This window comes from Balaenoptera musculus, chromosome X (genome assembly GCF_009873245.2).
Source record: "Balaenoptera musculus isolate JJ_BM4_2016_0621 chromosome X, mBalMus1.pri.v3, whole genome shotgun sequence".
NCBI lineage: Eukaryota > Metazoa > Chordata > Mammalia > Artiodactyla > Balaenopteridae > Balaenoptera > Balaenoptera musculus.
The window spans coordinates 27,971,821-27,995,641 of NC_045806.1; the positions used below are offsets into that span (position 1 = coordinate 27,971,821).

A 23,821-nucleotide genomic window follows, 5' to 3' on the forward strand; every position below is an offset into this window, starting at 1 on the left:
ATTTGTATATACAGTACCTCCTTCTATTATCTAACTTTCCTAATACCAGAATAGAAAACCAGTCAGCTTGCTCACGGCATTAGTTTTGTCTTCATTCAAGTGACTGACATTATTAAATTTGTACTTAAATGTGATGAAATAGATTCCAAAGGAGAAAGATTTTGACCAGAGTGATAATATCTCCGTCGCCAGCACTTTTGCCGGTGCTTCACAGCAAGACTGGAGTACCGAAGGCAAAGTTATCAATGAGAAGAAAGAAATCTTACATTTCTCAAGTGATCTTCTACCAAGTTCACAGGACACCTAAATTCTCCTGAGCCCCAAATCTGCTGAGAATGGGCTTTTATACACCCATGCTCAAGTTTCTGGTGAATACAGAAATAAATCTTCTATCTTCTCTCTGAAAACATTTCCAAAATCTGAAAATCTCTCCTTACCACCCTAGCCCAAGCCACTGGCATCCGTTCTTCAACTGTCCTCCTTGTTTTTACCCTTGATCCCCTACAGTTCTACTCTCAGTGGGGCAGCCAGTGTGATCTTTTTAAAGCATAAATCCGATCACATCAGTCATCTTCTCAAAAACCTACAACGGCTCCTATCTCGCTCAGAATGAATGGTAGTCTTTATGACGGTCCACCATTTGTTTGCTTATATTCTGTCTCCCTCTGCTATAACAAAAGCTGTATGAGGGCAGAGTCCATCGGTTTTGTTTACTGCTTTTTAAGAACTTAGAGCAATGCCTGGTACTTATAGGAAGTGCTTAATAAAGATGTTTGAATGAATGAATCCTCAGTCCTTACATTATTGCCTTGTCCTAATAATTCCTTTTAGGTCTCAAGGGTCCTGCATAAAAGCTGAACCGGTCAAAGGAGACTGAACGACTTTTGCTTTACGATCTTTGGCTTTTTCAGCTACAACAAGCTCTCCCCAGTGCTGTTGAGGTTGAACAAGGGCTGCCTTTACTTCTTGATCTTATCTAAGCTCTACATTGGGCCCAACTGTCCTGTCAACATCTGTGAGCTTTCTCCATTTGTCCACACTTCTTGTCGCCCACCCTGGCTACTAAAGACACAAAACATTTTATCCACCTCAACCAGAGCATCTTTAATATCATCAGTTGAGATGAGACAATTGAAATGATGCGTTTCTGACTTCTTTCTTTTCTTCCCTTTCTTTTCCTCTTCCTGCCTTCCTTTTCTCCTTCTTTATTTCCTTCCCTCCTTTCTCCCTTTCTCCCTCCCTCCCTTTTTCTCTTGCTGAAGTATAGTTGATTTACAATATTATAATAGTTTCAGATGTATAACATAGTGATTCAATGTTTTTATAGATTATATTTCATTTAAAGTTATTATAAAATATTGGCTATATTTCCTGTACTGTACAATATATCCTTGTAGCTTATTTATACATAGTAGTTTGTACCCTTTAATTCCCTACCCCTATCTTGTCCCTCCCCCCTTCCCTCTCCTCACTGGTAACCACTAGTTTGTTCTCTATATCTGTGAGTCTGCTTCTGTTTTGTTACATTCATTTGTTTTGTTTTTTAGATTCCACATATAAGCAATAACATACAATATTTGTCTTTTTCTATGTGACTAATTTCACTAAGGATAATGCCAACAAGCACATGAAAGATGCTTGCTTCCTTTTATGGAATCTTTTTAAACTGGCATAGATTCAGTGAGAATTAGAACTCAGGACATTTTTCCTATGAACTGGCCACGCCAGTCCTCAGTATTCTACCATGTTTTACCCAAATTCACCCTTGCTATGCTCAACATAGTACCCTTGAAACCACTGCATGAAAGGTGGTACAGTATAGGGGTTAACAGCTCAGAGATTAAATCTACTTGGCTTGGGTTCAAATCCTTGCTCAACCAATACTAGCTGTGTCAACTTTGTCAAGTTATTTTACTTAATATTTCTTCAGTTCCTTCATCTATAAAATGAGGATAATTTTAGATATTTCATAGAGTTATGGGGAGGATCAATTAGTTAATACAAGTTATCAAGTACCTAAGCCCTATATACAAATTGATCCTCCTTATTGCACAAGATAAAGCATAGTTGTCATCCTTATTCTAACCCATGCTCTTATTTTTGTCCTAATAATTCACCTTTATCCATGCCAATCCCTAACTGAGCAACTAAGGCCTAATTAAGCAACTAATTGATAATATTGGCTTTGATATAAGGATAAATATTACTTTTGTGTGTGTTTCTCATTCATCGCTAGGTATGCCTTAGCTAATGTATTAGCTATTAAATGCAGATTTACAATGTAAATAGGTGTTTATCTGGTTAGTTCTTGTCAAAATGATTAGGTAGCTTTCTAATTCAATACATCTATGGAAATCATATGTGCTATATTATTTATATTTTGTTCAGAAAGTAATTACTTTAACTTATTGCACATTATTTGTGTTGTATTGTACTTAAAAAATATGTATGTTAAACCACAGCAATACCTACTACAGTTCTGTAATTTGATTCATGCAAATCTGTCAGGAATAAAATCAACCACAATTTAGTTTCAAACCTTCTCAACCAGCAGCTGTACAATTTATGCACTGCTTTTCTATTTTTACTACTAGATAACGACAATGATGAATGCCTTTAAGAGGAAGTACATATTCATTGAAAAGACTGAGATCAAAACTATCCCCCTTGAAAAAGCTCATAGAGGTAGGAAGCCCGTTTGCTTGCTGCAGGAGATATGCTGGGAGTGAGATGGAATTATGCCCCAAACTCCATCTAATGAGGACTCAATAATCCAATTAAATTAAAATTGCGATAATACTTTTTTACAAACCACAGTAATCAATACCATCGTAATTGCTGTCAGCTTTAATACTATCAAATATACCTGAAAGAACAAATGATTAGCTATGAGTGCAGCCAGGGGCCCATCATTCTGAGTGTGCCAGGTTAAGAGGTATGAAGACAAAGATATTCAATTGGCAACTTAATAAGTTTAGGGTTACTGCTCTCCTGACCTATATGTCCATGAACATGGAACGGAATGAATATTAGCTCATTAGCAGTGATTTACATATTGAATGACAATGATGAACTTACAAACTGTGCTGTCATGAGAAATTAGTTAATGTGAATTATGACAGGCATGCTGGCATGTCTCCTTTATCAATTGAGTTTCTTTTCTTCACTGTACCCACGAGTGATTTGACTTTTACTTCAAAGAGAATAAGAAATAGCACCATACCAAAATGATGGAGTAGTTCCAGAGATCCATGCATCCCTTACTCTATTTTAGTGTATAATTTTGTAGCTTATTTGATATAATGTAAGACATTAAACTCAAGTCACTCAAGATATTGCTACTCTGATTTCTAAGACAAACAAATGTCTATCTATTTGTATAGTTATGCAAATATGTGATATGGAATGAGATCCCAAGAGATCATTTAGAGTATAAAATACTTTAGCTAATAGGTGCTGCTGAGAGCAAACTTATCTTCTGTCTATAATCTTATGCTATTTGCTTCGGCAAATACCAAGCTCTGGCTATACTATTATCTTTCATTTTGAGTGTGACATGTATGATCACAAAAATCTTGAGACACATATTATTATGTACATTTTCTTGATGCTACATTTATTTATCTTCAGACACTTCCCTCTAAAATTCAAACCCTACTTCTTCATCATGTTTTATCTTAGTTCGGAATTCATAAACTTATAGTTGGTGATTTGAAAAAAAGCTGCATTTGGTTGGAGGCTTTTGCCTGGTGATTTTAAATAAAGTATTTTATTGCTTTCTATTCAATTAGATACCATATGTTGTGGTACTGATACTGACACTAATTTGAAATTGAATGTGAATATTATAAGTGGAAATAGAAAACTAAAACTGTATACAAAAGATATAATTTAAAACCTCATTTAATTTCCCCTTTTACGGGAAAAGAAAGACAAGTAATGTATCAGTTGGGAGTAAACTGTTTCTCTAGCAAAGCTTGTTTTTTGGAGGGTCCTTTCTGCCCTGAATGTATAAGAAACTATTATTTTAGTGGGTTCCTTTGTTTTAGGATGTCTCTTAACATTAAATATTATAAAATACCTATTCCATTTTATGTTTCTCTTTCTACACTAGATTTCTAAAGCTAACCATCTTGTAAAGTATTTTAAGATTTCCATGTGTTAAGTCAGAATGCCTTCATGGTATACATTTAAGTCAAATGTTATGGTACAGCAAATGATCAATGTGATGATCTTGTAAAATCTGAATGAAAGTGCTTTGCTTTTACCTTCAGAGACTCCTCTTGTTTGAAGAGATCTTCAAAATCTTTAGCACAGAGGTCAGGAGCATTGAGAAGTTGTTCCACTTCTGATAGGGCTTGTGAGACATGAGTAATCTCAGTCAGATAAGTAGAAGGCACATAAGAAATTTCCAAAGGCATTTCTTCAGTCATCACCATCACTGATTCTTCATGGACAGTGTGCTGGTATAGATATACAAAAGAACAATTCTTTTAGCTTCCTAATATTGAAAAGACCTCTATTGAATTCATATAGATTCCAGATTATAGCTGACAGAGGGCTGGAAAGTGGATCAAAAATGCATGATGATAAGTCTAGTAAAAAGGTTATTTATTATTTATATATCCTCTCTTCCGAAACGTGTTAGAAGCATTTTATAATAAGAGATACACACACATTAGCACCATGAATATAAGATTGAAAGACCAAGAGCCGTAAGGTCATGAGAGGGGTAGTTTTACCCTAAGAAAAGAATACTTTTTACAACTGGATTTAAAAATGTAATTCTAAGCTTCCTGGAAAACTAAGTATGGGGTGGGATGTGAGGGGTCTACATCTATGATATTCATACCAAAAGGAACCTTTCCTATACTTTTTTCCCCTAATCTTGACTGAGGTACAAGAGGGACAAAGTGGTTTTGGTTGGTAGCTAGCTTTCTATTAAGCACCCTTCTCCTCCAAATTCTGGACATCAGCTTGTCTCTTTGGTTTTTTTTTTTTTTAACATCTTTATTGGAGTATAATTGCTTTACAATGGTGTGTTAGTTTCTGCTTTATAACAAAGTGAATCAGCTATACATATACATATATCCCCATATCCCCTCCCTCTTGCGTCTCCCTCCCACCCTCCCTATCCCACCCCTCTAGGTGGTCACAAAGCACCGAGCTGATCTCCCTGTCAGCTCCTCTCTTTGATGCTAGATTCTTGCTAAGTTAAACTGCTTATTAAGGTACTAGATAAGTAGGACTGAGGATGAAATTTACACTTTAATAAGAGCTCCTGAAAGCCTGAAGATCTAAGGGAGCACCAGCTTCTCCTCCTGCATCTACACTTTCCTATCTGCCATTCAAGTGCTAGGACTGATGGGCATCTGGGGCTCAGAGTCTGTTTGGACTTGGTCAGGAGTGCCTCTTTCCCTATTCCTTATAAGAACAAGGAATAAATACTATTTGGAGTGCAAATTCAGAAAGATAGATGACCTCTGCTCTCTTCTGTCTATACCATAAGCAGCAAAACTCTTGTAATTAAAATTAGTTTTCCAGTAACTTTGTTTTGAATTGATGAACTGCCATCTGCCTGGTGATGGGGTCAGCTGACGGTTTCAGTGGCAGGGTCTCTTGGGGAGTTCTTATGATAAGCATGTTAACACAGCCATTTATTACTGCACAGCCTTTATGACGAGACCATCCTCATTTTTGCAGTAATGTAATTAAATGGTGTTTAGGATCCCAGACTGAAGCTACACAAAGATGAGTTAAAATATAAGCTGGTCCATTTATGCTTTCATTTTGATCATTCAGCTCCAGGATTCTTGTACTCATTTCTTAGATAATATAAAAACAAAATAATTCTAATTTAGATGTCTCATCTACTTATGACACTACAAATTCATAGAATTACACAGATTAACTTATATCATATCACACAATTATACCTTTTAACAAAGTTTCGTTTAGTGTGTATATCTTGACCAAATACATGACACCTATTCCTTCATCATCAATGGAATGGTAATCTACATGTACTTCTAATTTTACATTTAAAATAATATTAGAATTTTGGGCTAGAGTTGGAGGATTTCATTCCTTCTATTCTCTTGATACATAGTATCTAGTCATCATAGATAGGAGAAGTGGTGCATACCAGGTGAATATGGCAAGCTAAGGGATGATCCTGTGAACTTTTATGAGAAATGGAATATTTCAAAATAAGTCTTTGACACCATTGGGAAACTGTCAACTCATTTTTTAGAAAGTTCAGCTTTATAAATTTTGAATATTCTCATTTATTATAAAGTTCTAATAGATACAATAATTTTTAATACAGAGAAATGTATCATAATTTTCATATATTATAATAAACTGTCAAAAAGTGAACTGAGACACTCAGGTATTTGGAGATCTAGATTACTACCTACCGCTTAAAATATATCATTCCTTTTGACACAGTCATGCAGGTCTGTAATGAATAAACTATATCTACTGAATGCCTTTCAGTTTGGTTTAATAAAAATTTCAGACAGTTATTAAAAAATCAGTGTAATTGGAAGTATCATGTTCATTTTCTCTTCTTTATACAAAATCCATGCACTCATATTCAGATTTTGCCTTTTCATTTGAATTTCATTAACTCTGCCTTGAATAATTATATCCTTCTGAATCCTGATGTGTACAAATCCTGTCTAACCTTTTGAAAATCAACTTGCTTTTGTTAATGTTCTTTACCACCTTATATCATTAGAGATATTCATGCATCATTAGCATGGAAGTGCTGTAGCCATACTATTTCATTTTATTCCTCTCTGTTCATATTCATTTCTAATGATATATACCCAAAAGAATACACTATCCTCATTTTCTGGGAATGAAAATCAAGAGATGTAGAAGAAAGCCCCCAAGTACCTATTTGTATTAACAAATTGAAAGCTCAATTGAAGTTTAGAAAGGATTATTATGGGACAAAACTATGATTTGTAACACCTAAAGTTGAGATGAAAACTGGCTTCAAATTTTGAGCTCTGTAAGTAGGCATAGGTATCACTCATAAAGTTTTTAATAAACTTCTGTTTCTCTAAAACTTTAGTTATCACTTTCTTTTTATTACTTAAAATTTGATTCTTGAAGGGCCACATAACTGCATGAAATAAAGGCAATCCTGTTTTGAAACAAATGATGCATTATATCTAAGTTTTTAAAACAAAATGTTTTCCTCCATGATTTAAAGGACTTCTCTCTCCTCAATATAAAAGTTTCAAATGAGTTGTGGTTACTGCCTCATTTATGAGTTATGAGGTCAAAAAAACTCAAGAAGAAAAATGCACTATATGCCATATCATTATGAGATATTCTTTTTTAAAATACCTATGTATCTAACATAAATGTGGTATATAGAAAATAGGTCAACACATTCAAAGTCTAACTAACAAAAATTAGCCTACCTGGACAAAAAAAGTAATGCAGTGATGGAACAATTTTTTTTTACTTCATTAGTGTTAATAAAGACAAAGATATATCAAATCTTCAAAATAATACAAGATTATTTATCAATAATTTAAAGTGAGCTATCATATGAAAATCTGTTAATTTATATCTTATCTTTCTTCAAAATGGCATTCTTAATTATTACAAATTATTTAAAAATAATAATACAATGGTATATAAATCCCAATAGGATTACAGGCTTTTATATGGGTTCTGATGGGTCATAAATAATATGGTAATGGGAAAGACTTAAGTTATCTAAGACAGGGAGCTTTCTCTCCTAGTCTCAAAAGTCTTCAGAGAAAAAAATTAAGTTTCCTTCTAATAAGATGGACAGTTGAGCTATTTGTATTTATTTCTCTTTGATCATTTATAGAAATTATAACCTAAAAAGGCAAATCAAATAATCAAATTTGGCAAAAAGAATACTGCATTAATCCATAGACAGAAAAAAGATTCAAATTATATGACATACGAAAAACAAGAATATGACACAGCTGAGGTAGGTAGGGGTTAGTCTTTCCTGTTCACAGTTTTGGATACACATAAATGGCATGGCAATACTAGCGTTCTGACAGTACTTGGCTTTGCGTGCTTTTAATTAAGTCACTGTGCAGAATGACCTTAAATAATCAGCCTAATGAGATCACATGAATTGGTCATGATCTTAGATGAAGAAAATAGTGACAAGAGAGCATTTTCTATCAGGAATTTCCATCCCTCTTCACTGCATCATCTAGAAAACTGCCTATGTGAAGTTATGTAACAAAAAAAGGGGAGGATCAATCCTAGAATGATCATGAAGTAGTTCATCAACAAACTGTATTAAGCTTATAATTTACCCCTTTGGTTCAAAAAGAATAAAACACAATAAATACATAAAATAATCAGTATAAAATATTGCAGAAATTATATCTATACTATTTGTTTTCTAAAATCAGAATGAATTTTTGGTACCAGGCAAGCTGGCAGGGAAAGAGATAATCAGGTGGAGCTGGATGTATTAGTCTTTAAGAACAACCTACTTCCAGGAGGCCAGGTATGTGTAGTGTTCTGTATAAAGGGTATGGATGCACCTGTTCATCGATCTGCCTTATGTTGATTCTTCCCTTCCACATCATCCAATTTACTTAATTCCTTAGGGCCAAGCTAAATTACCATCTAATTAAACTGATAAACTGAATCTTGATAATGTGTTAATGGCTTATAGTGGTTTAAAGTATTATCCTTCACAGGATAACATTTGCATTTTAATATGGATTTTCAATACATTAACATAAAGTAGTAACTTGGTACACCTCTAGTCACTAAGTATGGCCTGTGAGAGAAACGAAAGGAAAAGCCTTTGATTCCCACCAAGGAAAGCACCAACACATCAGCACCAACATATATGGCCTACCTCATAAGAAATTACCAGTAAAATAACATGACAATTAAACAGATAAGGTTATATACCCTAGGTATCTTACAATGTAAAATAAGTGCAGCAAAGACTCATGCATAGTACCTAGCCTATACTAGGTATTCAAAAATATTTGTTGAATAAATGAAGAAACTATCAACTTAAAAGGATAATTTTTAAAAATAAATATTTGGCTAGAACTCCTGGGATCTACAGCTATAACATAATTTCCATTTTGGAATTCCCAGAATTCAAACAGGAATATTTTCTTCATTTCATAATGTAATCTTCATTGGTATAGATTTTAAAGGTATTTCTGATTTAACTATACAACATTTTTTCCAATTTAATGCACACAAGCTAAATGCTGTTACACGTATGTGTCTGGCTCTTCAATTGTCTCTCAGATTTTAATGTAACTCATTATATGTGAACAAAAAAAAGCCATTATTTGAAGTACTGTTATACAGATAATTTTAGCAGATATTAATTTTAGCCTCTTTATGGAGGTCTACAATGCTTATTAGCAAATTGAAGTGTCTGAGAAGGCTTGCAGTCAAGAAATTTTTTTATCCCTTCTAACTCTTCCCAAAGTGTCCACATAAAACTTTTAATTTATATATCCAGTATATATTCGTTTAATAGCAAGCTATCCTGATACCAGCTTGGGAATACCTGGCATAGGAATTTTTTCATATGTGCACATGTGAAAATGAACACACATATAATGAATTTGATGTGAAAACAAAATTAACACAAGAAAAAATAGGTATGGAATTACTTTAACTTCTGCAAATATATGTCACCCCACTATATCACTTAATTTCTATTGCCCTGTGGATCTTCCACTTTGAGTAGACTTTGCAGAACAGACTTACAATATTATTAATTTCTATGTTACACTTCTCAAGCGTCTCAGAAAATCAGGCCGGCATTTTTGTCTATATTATTTAATGTGGCAACTAAGTAATTATATCTGAATGTGCATGTACCATAATTCTGTTTCTGAATGAGGTTTTTTCTTTATTAGAAATGTGATAGTGAAAAAGCCTATAACTGTACTGTTCAATATGGTAGTCCTTGCCCACATGTGACTATTCAAATTTAAATCTAAATTATTTAAAAGGAAATACAAATAAAATTTTAGTTGCTGATGAGATTAAAAATATAACATGGTATTCATTTTTTATAATAGAAAAAGTCAAAAATGCAAAAGCTAAAATCTTTATTAATGAAAAAGCTTAACACTAGCATTACATCTATCAGAAAATATTTGTTGTAGCTTATCTATCAATAGATTGATAGTTTTCCTCATGAAGGTGATCTAGACTGGCTAGTAAATCCAACTTAAGATGCCAAACGCTTAAAATTCAGTCAATTTGTCATTATACTACAGCAGATTGATTTTACTGAACTGCTAATATATTTTGTTTTCATATACAATAGCCTCAATCTCTAAGTAACCTCATCAACTCTGATGAAGTTACTTTATGAAAGCACCTATTATAAAGTATAGAAGTTATATATGCATGATTAATCTGTTGAAAGCTATTAATTTATGCATGTATGTATATGTATGCGTGTGTGTGTACATACAAACAAAATGGAAATGTTGAGATGATAGGAAAATCACCTCATATACACATGTTTTCTGTCTCCCTCACTGTTGAGTAGACTCAACCTTCAAAATAACAGTGACTAACTACTAGAATCTAGAAGAATATGTGCATCAAGGACTCAAATAACCGAAAAAGAGGTGTAGGTGGAAAGAGAAAGATCATGAACTGGTAGTCTTTGAAAGATAGGTGATCTCTGGCACAGTCTGGGATGAAAACTATGGATCTGGTGATTTCCAGATGTGTATATGGGGTAATTTGTAGGAGACAATTGATTTAAGAGGATCTATTGGGCCTGGGAAGGAGTAAGAACCTGCTGTTTTGCTTCATACAGGCACTACTGGACAGTGGCTATACTAAATGGCTGAGGACAGCTTTAACCCCCACTTCTTATTCTTGAGATCAAGATGCTTTGCCACACATATTTATTCTGGGAGGTTCTGGTTTGTTAAGCCATTCTTCAACAGAAAAAAAATACTGCCATTATCTTTGTTACTTCTCAATCATCACTATATAGTATAACCCTCAAACCTGACTTGCACTTACGCTAAGAGCTTTCACACCCTTTAATTTAAGCACAAGAAAAAGAACATAGGCCATTTCAGGAGACACAAGGGATTGAAGAAAGGAAACAAAGCTGAGTCCATGCAAGAAATATACTAGAAGAAACAGAAGAGAGATTTAATAAAAAACAAAGTGAGAAGCATGAAAAAGATAACACGAAAATACAGAAAGCCTGATACCTGGTTTTAGAAAATTCAATAGATGATTTGGGAAAAGACAATGGTAATTGCTAAAAAAAAAAAAAAAATGTGGGTTCTAAATGATCAACCAGAGGAAGTATCTCACAACACAGAGAAGAATAGAAAGACACTGAAATCATAAGTGAAAAGATAAGAGACCTGGAGGACAGAATTAGGACATCTAATATGGAAAGAATACAAATATCAGAATGAGAAAAGGCAAGAGATGGAAGAGAATAATTAAAATAATTTTAAAACAAAACTCTCCTAAGCTAAAAATATTATTGATTTGCAAAAGTTAAAAATGTTACCCAGGTACCAAGAAGAACTAAAGAATAAAGACACATATTTAGAAACATACTGAAAAATATCCTAGTGAAAATTTTGAATTCTGAGGAATGGGGTGGGGGTACCTTACAGAGTTTGAGACAAAGAGAACTATATATATATATATATATATATATATATATATATATATATAGTTCTCTTTGTGTATATATATATAAACTTGGACCACCATATATTTTATATATATATATATATAAACTTGGACCAACATCATACTTCTCACTGGCAACAATGGAAGCTCGAAAACAGAGAAATTTAAAAGACAATGGACACTAGAAGACAGTGGTCTACAACCTATATAGGCTATTAACAGAAGAGGAGAGAGATTTAAGAGCACTATTATTATCCAAAGAATCCATCGTTATGATAGCAAAAGAAAGACCATTTTGAAAATTTAAACATTAAAAGGGTATACATCCTTATGTAATTTTTTATGAGAAAATTTCTCAAGTATTCCAACAAAATGAAAAATAAAGTATAATAAAGATTTCTAAACAGAAGGAAATAAAGAATACAAAGAAACAGTGATGAACAATAAACTCTGTGAGGTTTTTCTGTTAAATTTAATACAACAGTGGTAGTTTAAGTATAATTTGAGCGATAATATGACTTCTTGAACTAGATACTATGAGGGGAAACAACAGTAGTTAGGGACAAAAATTATATATTATTAGTTTTTGAAGGACTTTATCTTGGCTTGAAAAGAATGAGGAGTTGCTGAACAAATCATGTTCGTGGGGAGAGCAATGTTCTCATTTAATTTTCGTGTAAAACTACAGAGATATAGGGTTAAAATTATTAAAAATAGGAAACTAAGTGCTAGTAAAATAGACATGCAGAGTGCAACTTCAAAAATATCAGCAGTATGGGGAGGGATGCAGTAGCATTCAATAAGGATGGTGAATTACAAAATTATGAACAAAGGACACGAGCAAATAACAACCATAAAACATGATAGAAGGAATTTATACAACTATACAGCTATAAGAGTTATCATAACAATAATGAAGTTGGTTAAATTTCCCCACTAAAAGATGAAATACTGTCAGATTGGTTTAAAATACACAATCCATCTATAAGCTGCTCAGGAGAGTCATTAAAAAACAAGGTCACAATGGCATATAATGTAATGATAGGTGATGTTACATCATGAAAATAATTTGTAAAAAGTTAGAGTCAAAATAGTAATATCAAATGAAACATAATTCCAGGGCAAATGGTCCAAGATAACCATTGTAATAAGTCACATTTTTACAAAAAAAATAAGTCATTAATTGTTATGCCCCAAACATTTGTCTGCATTTTACATAGGGTAAAAATTACTAGAAATAAAAGGAGAATATGATAAAATCACAGCTATAAATGGTAGCTTCCATACAGCTCTTCCAGAATTTTTGGATCAGAAAACCCCAAAATCAAACCAAAACAAACAAACAAAGAAAAACAAGAATAGAGGTTTTTTTTAAACAATAAACTAAATTTAATCCATATTTTGTACAAAATGTAAAAGCATATTCTTCTTTTATATTACAGGGACATTAAAAAAAAGATCATATATCCATAGGAACTTTAAAAGGATTAAAAAATAGAGATTTTACAGATCACCTCTGTTTATAATATAATAATCCAGAAATGTAGAGAAATGATGGAATAAATTTTGGTTTATCTCCTAAGGCTATTAAAAAGGATGCATCAGATATGTATGTATTGCCTGGAAAAATGTCTGTGAAAGATTGTTATATTTAAAAATCATACACAGACTGAGGCAATATTTTTAAGAAGAGGCAAAGCATTATCTATCTACCTATCTATCTATGTATAATATTACGGTTAAGAAGCATATAGTATGAAAGATAAAGCTAACTTGTAAACATTTCTTATTTCAGAGGGAGTGAAATTGGCAGGAGGGAGAAATGAAGAGTACTCACTTTTTTTAATACACTTTTGTATTGATTGAACTGTTAAACTGATATTGTATTGATATTACATTTAAAATAACTATATAGAACTCTGAACTAGTGTTAAATAGTAGAAGCAAAAAGATAGAGTTTTCAGTGGTAAATAAAATTTTTATGTAACCTGTTTATTAGTAGTCATGGCCCCTTCTAATTGGCTTGACCATCACAGGCTGTTTTCAATTCAATCAAAGCTGTAGGAAAGTATATACTATCAATTGACTGAACCGTACAGAAGCAGAGACCAAGATAAAAAGCTTAAGAAAGCAGGATTAATGCATTTTGAAAGAATTTCACATTATCACCTAAGACAACATTGACGGCCTTCACTGCACACCTAATTGACTGAAGGGGTCTTGCAATGACTGGCGGCTGATTCTGCACATGAACAGAACTATTTTTAGGTGCTTGAGGTTCCTGAAGGTGAGTGAGGAACCTTAACAGTAAATGGAAAACTCTGCTCTTACGTAAGATTTTTTTGACTGATCTTGAGTTCAATTTCAAACGACTAATTAAAATAAAAATAACTAATGAGAAAAATACTATAGACAAAGCAGATATTTAGTAACGTTAGAATTATGGCAGACTTTTTTTTTTAATTGCAATTTTGAAATGACTATGTCAGTTCTTTCCATGCATTCTAAATTGCTTTTGATAAGCTGAAAAAGTTTCCTATTTCTTTGGCCTGACATATGAGACTACCTTTATGTAAATGCCCTGAATCTGAAAAGGCACTGTTAACCTTGACATATAATAATAATACTATTTACAAAATTATATGACCTAATTCCAAATTACATGAGTTTGACAATTACCCCACATTTCTAGTCCCCTTTTTAATATTCACAATTACTTTATATGTCTGTAATAAAAAGTGGGGAGTTACAAAACAGAACTTTTGGAACTTGATCAAAAGATGAAGAGTAACCTATAAAAATTATCATCTTAATGAATTTAGTAGGCATTTTTTTTCAAAGGCAAACATGTATTTTACAAAGCAAATTTATGTATGCAAGTATTTATAATATATGCATGTAAGTTTATACGTATATATGGAAACATATAGTTATATGCACATGCACACAGCATAGATAATAGATATAGATGTAAAAATTAGCTGGCAGCAGTATTTTGTGATTTAGGAAGCTAATATGCCATATGCCATTATGCGTTAAACAATTTCACATTTAGTTGATGAGATATTAATAATTTTAACCTAATTTTATTTGGGAATAAACTGGTAAAATAATCAAATTTTCCAGGCTAAGTATAAATCAAATCAAATAAACAATAATAAACACAAATAATCTCTCTCTCATTCACTCTTTCTTTCTCTCTCTCTCTCTCTCTCTCACTCTCATTTCTGTTGCCCTGTACTAAACAGTTTTTCAAGGCCATGTGTCCCTATATCCTTCTATACAGGCCCTTTTTTGACTCACTTCCAAGCTGTAGCTATTATTTCATATTTCTGTCATTTACTCCTTTTCCTTTTCTTTCTGGCTTCTACTCGGGGCAGAAAAACAAGATAATAAGTTTATTAGAATTATCTCTAAAATCAGTGAAATTAAAAAAAAAAACTTTCAAAAAAGAACCTGAATAGACCTCTCATAAAAAAATTTAAGTAAGCTATGGACTTTATGAACTTTATCAAATCAACTTAGAGAATCCGGAGGCCTTTTGTTCTATACCTTTTCTGATTCTTGGCTGTGTTCCAGGTAATTCATAACGCTGTCCATCTGACCTCTGAATAAATTAGGTGCTGCTGTGAGTGTAGAAACTATTACGTTTAATGTTATTTTTCTAAAATAATATACTTTGCCAAGTTATAAATAACTTTGTAAAAGATGATCGTCACTGAACAAAACCATTTTTTTCTTACCAAAGACTATGCTCAGTTCTTTCTTAGGGTTTTGTGAGTTTAATGACACCTTGGGCTTAATGTGCTCCACTTTACCATCAAGATAGTTTCGCCTGAAATAGCTTGTTCTCTGTAAAGTGTTCCAGAAAATAATTATCATTGTATTTTCCCATGGCAAGAATTCCAACATAAAATTGAACTGTTCTGCCCAGCACATTTTCAACTTTTAACTCTAAGAAACCATATTCACACAGTTTCAAATTCGTTTTAGATCATATACTTTAAAAGGATAATTAAATGAAGTCTTAACATACCTTCTATTTCTTAAAACCCTGTTTAAAAGCAACTGCAACAGAAATAAAGTGTTTTGCCAAATTTAAAAAACCTATACTAATTTTTCACTCCTCAAAACTTTTAAGAATATTGATTTGCTTACTTTTTGTATCCAAACCAATTTTTTTAAGTATAAGAATTAACTAAAATCATGAATATAAAGCAGTCTGCAAATTATAAAAGTATTTGTCATGGCTATTTATTTGGAAATGGAGAATATTAGAGAAGTGTGCATACTGATGTAAAAGCAGTGTATCTTTCCAATTTGGAATCTTCATGTTTTCAGTTTTCAATTTTGATGAAGCACATGAAAGGTAACACTTCTGTGTTAAAGCAAATGGTGCTATTATGGGATCAACATATTTTTGAAACAAACGAAGGATTTAAATCCAGAGGACGAAAACATTTATAAAAAAATAAATAATGTATTCGTACATTTATTATATGTCAATGTATACTTTTAAAATATATTAAGCAGGTGTTGTAATACCCTAATTCCATTCTTTTTGCATATTTGTTCTTGTATTTGTTTTTCACACACGACAAAACAAATTCCAGAATCTCATTCCAGGAGATAATGCTTGTGGGCCAATATTCATTGTCTGGAGGACCATAAAATGGGAGACAATCACCGATTTTTAGAGGTTTCCTTTCCTCATTCTCAAAAGTTCAAGCAACCAACAAAGAAACTTGGCAGGAATGGTGCCCCTTCATGTGAGTAAGTTTCTCCAAATTGATGGTTCCCAGACTTTGTATTTCATGGGTCAATAAAACATTACCAAAAATGTCAGGGAACCTCACAAAGTTCCAACCTTTCTTTATGTAGTAAAAGACATCGTAAGGAAATAATAAAAAGGGAAAAAAGAAAGAGGAAAGAAAGGCCATTTTAATGCTGCCCCCTCCCACAACACACTGTAGAAAGCTATACTTTCAGAAGAAAGAAAGAATTTTTGAACAAATTTAGCTCTATGAAAAGTGCAACACATTTGCTCCTATTTGTTTTCCCTTTTCTATGGACCAGTGAAAACTTTCAGATACTGGTAGACTGGCACTGGGGCACCACTGGTGTAAGAATGCAAAACCAACAACTCTGAACTATATGGCATTACATAAGAAGATGCTATCCATCCATCCATCCATTCACTTACTAACCATATTTTTCTTGAGCACCTACTCTGTGGTAGCATCTATATATTAGGAAAATAGTATTTAGTAAGACAAAGTCTCTGCCCTCATGGAGCCTACATTCTAATGGTAGAAGACAGATTATAAACAAGAAAGCAAACAAAATATTTTCAAATTGTGGTAAGTGCTATAAAGGAAACACCTGGCTAATGTTGGAAAGCATGATGGAGGGGATGAAGGGAATGTTATGAATGACATCACACAGGATGCTGAAGGATGTATTTGTTCGGCATCTTGAAACATGACAGGAGACAAGCAGACAAAGACCCAGAAAGAAAGTCACAAGAGACCAGAGGGCAGAGAGCAAAAGCAAGAAGAACTACAATCCTGCAGCCTGTGGAACAAAAACCACATTCACAGAAAGACAGACAAGATGAAAAGGCAGAGGGCTATGTACCAGTTGAAGGAACAAGATAAAACCCCAGAAAAACAACGAAATGAAGTGGATGGAGATAGGCAACCTTCCAGAAAAAGAATTCAGAATAATGATAGTGAAGATGATCCAGGACCTCGGAAAAAGAAGGGAGGCAAAGATCGAGAAGATGCAAGAAAGGTTTAAAAAAGACCTAGAAGAATTAAAGAAAAAACAAACAGAGATGAACAATACAGTAACTGAAATGAAAACTACACTAGAAGGAATCAATAGCAGAATAACTGAGGCAGAAGAACGGATAAGTGACCTGGAAGACAGAATGGTGGAATTCACTGCTGTGGAACAGAATAAAGAAAAAAGAATGAAAATAAATGAAGACAGCCTAAGAGACCTCTGGGATAACATTAAACGCAACAACATTCGCATTACAGGGGTACCAGAAGGAGAAGAGAGAGAGAAAGGACCAGAGAAAATATTTGAAGAGATTATAGTTGAAAACTTCCCTAACATGGGAAAGGAAATAGCCACCCAAGTCCAGGAAGCACAGAGAGTACCATACAGGATAAACCCAAGGAGAAACACGCCGAGACACACAGTAATCAAAGTGGCAAAAATTAAAGACATAGAAAAATTATTGAAAGCAGCAAGGGAAAAACGACAAATAACACACAAGGGAATCCCCATAAGGTTAACAGCTGATCTTTCAGCAGAAACTCTACAAGCCAGAAGGGAGTAGCATGATATACTTAAAGTGATGAAAGGGAAGAACCTACAACCAAGATTACTCTACCTGGCAAGGATCTCATTCAGATTCGATGGAGAAATCAAAAGCTTTACAGACAAGCAAATGGTAAGAGAATTCAGCACCACCAAACCAGCTTTACAACAAATGCTAAAGGAACTTCTCTAAGTGGGAAACACAAGAGAAGAAAAGGACCTACAAAAACAAACCCAAAACAATTAAGAAAATGGTCATAGGAACATACATATCGATAATTACCTTAAACGTGAATGCATTAAACGCTCCAGCCAAAAGACACAGGCTCGCTGAATGGATACAAAAACAAGACCCATATATATGCTGTCTACAAGAGACCCACTTCAGACCTAGGGACACATACAGACTGAAAGTGAGGGGATGGAAAAAGATATTCCATGCAAATGGAAATCAAAAGCATGCTGGAGTAGCAATACTCATATCAGATAAAATAGACTTTAAAATAAAGAATGTTACAAGAGACAAGGAAGGACACTACATAATGATCAAGGGATCAATCCAAGAAGAAGATATAACAATTATAAATATATATGCACCCAACATAGGAGCACCTCAAAACATAAGGCAACTGCTAACAGCTATAAAAGAGGAAATCGACAGTAACACAATAATAGTGGGGGACCTTAACACCTCACTTACACCAATGGACAGATCATCCAAAATGAAAATAAATAAGGAAACAGAAGCTTTAAATGACACAATAGACCAGATAGATTTAATTGATATTTATACGACATTCCATCCAAAAACAGCAGATTACACTTTCTTCTCAAGTGCGCATGGAACATTCTCCAGGACAGATTACATCTTGGGTCACAAATCAAGCCTCAGTAAATTAAGAAAACTGAAATCATATCAGGCATCTTTTCTGACCAAAACACTATGAGATTAGAAATTAATTACAGGGAAAAAAATGTAAAAAACACAAACACACGGAGGCTAAACAATACGTTACCAAATAACCAAGAGATCACTGAAGAAATCAAAGAGGAAATCATAAAATACCTAGAGACAAATGACAATGAAAACACGACGATCCAAAACCTATGGGATGCAGCAAAAGCAGTTCTAAGAGTGAAGTTTATAGCTACTAGAGCTATAGATACAAAGTTGCAGGATACAAGCCTACCTCAAGAAACGAGAAAAATCTCAAATAAACAACCTAACCTTACACCTAAAGAAACTAGAGAAAGAAGAACAAACAAAACCCAAAGTTAGAAGAAGGAAAGAAATCATAAAGATCAGAGCAGAAATAAATGAAATAGAAACAAAGAAAACAATAGCAAAGATCAATAAAACTAAAAGCTGGTTCTTTCAGAAGATAAACAAAAGTGATAAACCATTAGCCAGACTCATCAAGAAAAAGAGGGAGAGGACTCAAATCAATAAAATTAGAAATGAAAAAGGAGAAGTTACAACAGACACCACAGAAATACAAAGCATCCTAAGAGACTACTACAAGCAACTCTATGCCAATAAAATGGACAACCTGGAAGAAATGGACACATTCTTAGAAAGGTATAACCTTCCAAGACTGAACCAGGAAGAAACAGAAAATATGAACTGACCAATCACAAGTAATGAAGTTGAAACTGTGATTAAAAATCTTCCAACAAACAAAAGTCCAGGGCTTCCCTGGTGGCGCAGTGGTTGAGAGTCTGCCTGCTAGTGCAGGGGACACGGGTTCGAGCCCTAGTCTGGGAAGATCCCACATGCCGCGGAGCGGCTGGGCCCGTGAGCCACAACTGCTGAGCCTGCGCGTCTGGAGCCTGTGCCCCGCAGCGGGAGGGGCCGCGATGGTGAAAGGCCTGCGCACCGCGATGAAGAGCAGTCCCCACACCGCGATGAAGAGCGGTCCCCGCACCACGATGAAGAGCGGTCCCCGCACCGCGATGAGGAGTGGCCCCCGCTTGCCGCAACTAGAGAAAGCCCTCACACGAACCGAAGACCCAACACAGCCAAAAATAAAAATAAATAAATAAATAAATAAATAAAGTAGCTATTAAAAAAAAAAAGAGTTAACTACCCACATATTTAAAAAAAACAAAAAAAACAAAAGTCCAGGACCAGATGGCTTCACAGGTGAATTCTATCAAACATTTAGAGAAGAGCTAACACCCATCCTTCTCAAACTCTTCCAAAAAATTGTGGAGGAAGGAACACTCCCAAACTCATTCTATGAGGCCACCATCACCCTGATACCAAAACCAGACAAAGATACTACAAAAAAAGAAAATTACAGACCAATATCACTGATGAATATAGATGCAAAAATCCTCAACAAAATACTAGGAAACAGAATCCAACAACACGTTAAAAGGATAATCCACCATGATCAAGTGGGATTTATCCCAGGGATGCAAGGATTCTTCAGTATATGCAAATCAATCAATGTGATACACCATATTAAAAAACTGAAGAAGAAAAACCATATGATCATCTCAATAGATGCAGAAAAAGCTTCTGACAAAATTCAACACCCATTTATGATAAAAACTCTCCAGAAAGCGGGCATAGAGGGAACCTACATCAACATAATAAAGGCCATATACGACAAACTCACAGCAAACATCATTCTCAATGGTGAAAAACTGAAAGCATTTCCTCTAAGATCAGGAACAAGACAAGGATGTCCACTCTCACCACTATTATTCAACATAGTTCTGGAAGTCCTAGCCACAGCAATCAGAGGAGAAAAAGAAATAAAAGGAATACAAATTGGAAAAGAAGAAGTAAAGCTGCCACTGTTTGCAGATGACATGATACTATACACAGAGAATCCTAAAGATGCCACCAGAAAACTACTAGAGCTAATCAATGAATTTGGTAAAGTTGCAGGATACAAAATTAATGCACAGAAATCTCTTGCATTTCTATACACTGATGAAAAATCTGAAAGAGAAATTAAGAAAACACCCCCATTTACCACTGCAACAAAAAGAATAGAATACCTAGGAATAAACCTACCTAGGGAGACAAAAGACCTGTATGCAGAAAACTATAAGACACTGATGAACAAAATTAAAGATGATACCAGCAGATGTAGAGATATACCATGTTCTTGGATTGGAAGAATCAATATTGTGAAAATGACTCTACTACCCAAAGCAATTTACAGATTCAATGCAATCCCTATCAAATTACCAATGGCATTTTTTACAGAACTAAAACAAAAAATCTTAAAATTTGTATGGAGACACAAAAGACCCCAAATAGCCAAAGCAGTCTTGAGGGAAAAAAAACGGAGCTGGAGGAATCAGACTCCCTGACTTCAGACTATACTACAAAGCTACAGTAATCAAGACAGTATGGTACTGGCACAGAACAGAAACAAAGATCAATGGAACAAGATAGAAAGCCCAGAGATAAACCCACACACCTATGGTCAACTAATCTATGACAAAGGAGGCAAGGATATACAATGGAGAAAAGACAGTCTCTTCAATAAATGGTGCTGGGAAAACTGGACAGCTACATGTAAAAGAATGAAATTAGAATACTCCCTAACACCATAAACAAAAATAAACTCAAAATGGATTAGAGACCTAAATGTAAGACCGGACACTGTAAAACTCTTAGAGGAAAACATAGGAAAAACACTCTTTGACATAAATCACAGCAAGATGTTTTTTGATCCACCTCCTAGAGTAATGGAAATAAAAACAAAAATAAACAAATGGGACCTAATGAAACTTAAAAGCTTTTGCACAGCAAAGGAAACCATAAAGAAGACGAAAAGACAACCCTCAGAATGGGAGAAAATATTTGCAAATGAATCAACATACAAAGGATTAATCTCCAAAATATATAAACAGCTTATGCAGCTCAATATTAAAAAAACAAACAACCCAATCCAAAAATGGGCAGAAGACCTAAATAGACATTTCTCCAAGAAGACATACAGATGGCCAAGAAGCACATGAAAAGCTGCTCAGCACCACTAATTATTAGAGAAATGCAAATCAATACTACAATGAGGTATCACCTCACACCAGTTAGAATGGGCATCATTGGAAAATCTACAAACAGCAAATGCTGGAGAGGGTGCAGAGAAAAGGGAACCCTCTTGCACTGCTGGTGGGAATGTAAATTGATACAGCCACTATGGAGAACAATATGGAGGTTCCTTAAAAAACTAAAAATAGAATTACCATATGATCCAGCAATCCCACTCCTGGGCATATACCCAGAGAAAACCATAATTCAAAAAGACACATGCACCCCAATGTTCACTTCAGCACTATTTATAATAGCCAGGTCATGGAAGCAACCTAAATGTCCATCGACAGACGACTGGATAAAGAAGATGTGGTACATATATACAATGGAATATTACTCAGCCATAAAAAGAACGAAATTGGGCCATTTGTTGAGACGTGGATGGATGTAGAGACTGTCATACAGAGTGAAGTAAGTCAGAAAGAGAAAAACAAATATCGTATATTAACGCATATATGTGGAACCTAGAAAAATGGTACAGATGAACCGGTTTGCAGGGCAGACATTGAGACACAGATGTAGAGAACAAAACGTATGGACACCAAGGGGGGAAAGCAGCAGGGTGGTGGGGGTGGTGGTGGGATGAATTGGGTGATTGGGATTGACATGTATACACTGATGTGTATAAAATTGATGCCTAATAAGAACCTGCTGTATAATAAAATAAATAAAATTAAATTAAAAAATTAAAAAAAAGTAAGTCACAAGAAAAGAGAAGTACAACTGCAAAGACTCTGAAGTGGAAAGCATTTTGACAAGTTTGAAGAAGAGGCGGTCTTTGTGGCAATGCATTAACTAGGCTGTTGTCCACTAGGGAAGCCAATATACGAAAGGGTAGAGATCTCTCAAAATAATTTTCCCCACAGAAAACAGTGAAGTGTATCTATATATGTGGCTAGCAACTAAAATACAGTGTGGATGATATTCATCTGTTTCATGCATATTTGTGATAGTGTAGATACTAATCGCAGTACAGAAATTTAATTTTGTATAGATCATAAAGGGAGTTGTAAACATTACAGATTACTGTATTTCTTAAATAATTCACTTATATATATTTTGCCACCCGGACATTCTATTAGATAAAAATGTAGTAACTATTATGGAAAACTATTTGCATGGATCTCCTGGAAAACTTCTCAGTTGATTTATCTTGGCAAAAGTGCCCATGTATTGCTATCCAGCTATCCAGCTAATAATGCCTCTAAATTATGAATTAATCTAAACATCTTAAATTTGCACAGATATGGACTCTTTTCATTTTAGCCATGCACCTTTTATCCATGGATTAGTCACCATGACATGTACTGCTATATTTAAAATGCTATATTTTAAATGGATAACCAACAAGGACCTACTGTATAGCACAGGGAACTCTGCTCAATATTATGTAACAACCTAAGCGGGAAAATAATTTGAAAAAGAATAGATACATGTATATGCATAACTGAATCACTTTGCTGTACACCTGAAACTAACACAACATTGTTAATCAACTATACTCCAATATAAAATAAAAAGTTAAAAAAATTGCTCATGATTATAGCATATGGTGTTAAATTTGAGAATACAATCAGCTTGGACTTTCATTTAGTTCTCTAGTAGATAGCTATTACTTATTGAGTATTAAACTCAGAGATTCAAGAAATAAAAGGGTAGAAATTACAGAATTTTTAAGCAAAATTATGTTGTAAATGAAGTCTCTGTGAATAAATGCATTTGTATCAGTAAGAATAAAACTAAATTTCA

At 34.0% G+C, this 23,821-nt stretch overlaps 1 protein-coding gene across 1 annotated transcript in view; it reads right to left on the reverse strand.

Annotated features, from left to right (window-relative positions):
• LOC118889001 (dystrophin) overlaps positions 1-23,821 on the reverse strand; it is a 1,535,792-nt gene that overhangs the window by 1,017,204 nt on the left and 494,767 nt on the right. The window contains exon 38 of the mRNA XM_036840547.1: positions 4,269-4,463. Within this exon, the coding sequence (XP_036696442.1) occupies positions 4,269-4,463 (195 nt within the window). The remainder of the gene's footprint in view (positions 1-4,268; positions 4,464-23,821) is intronic.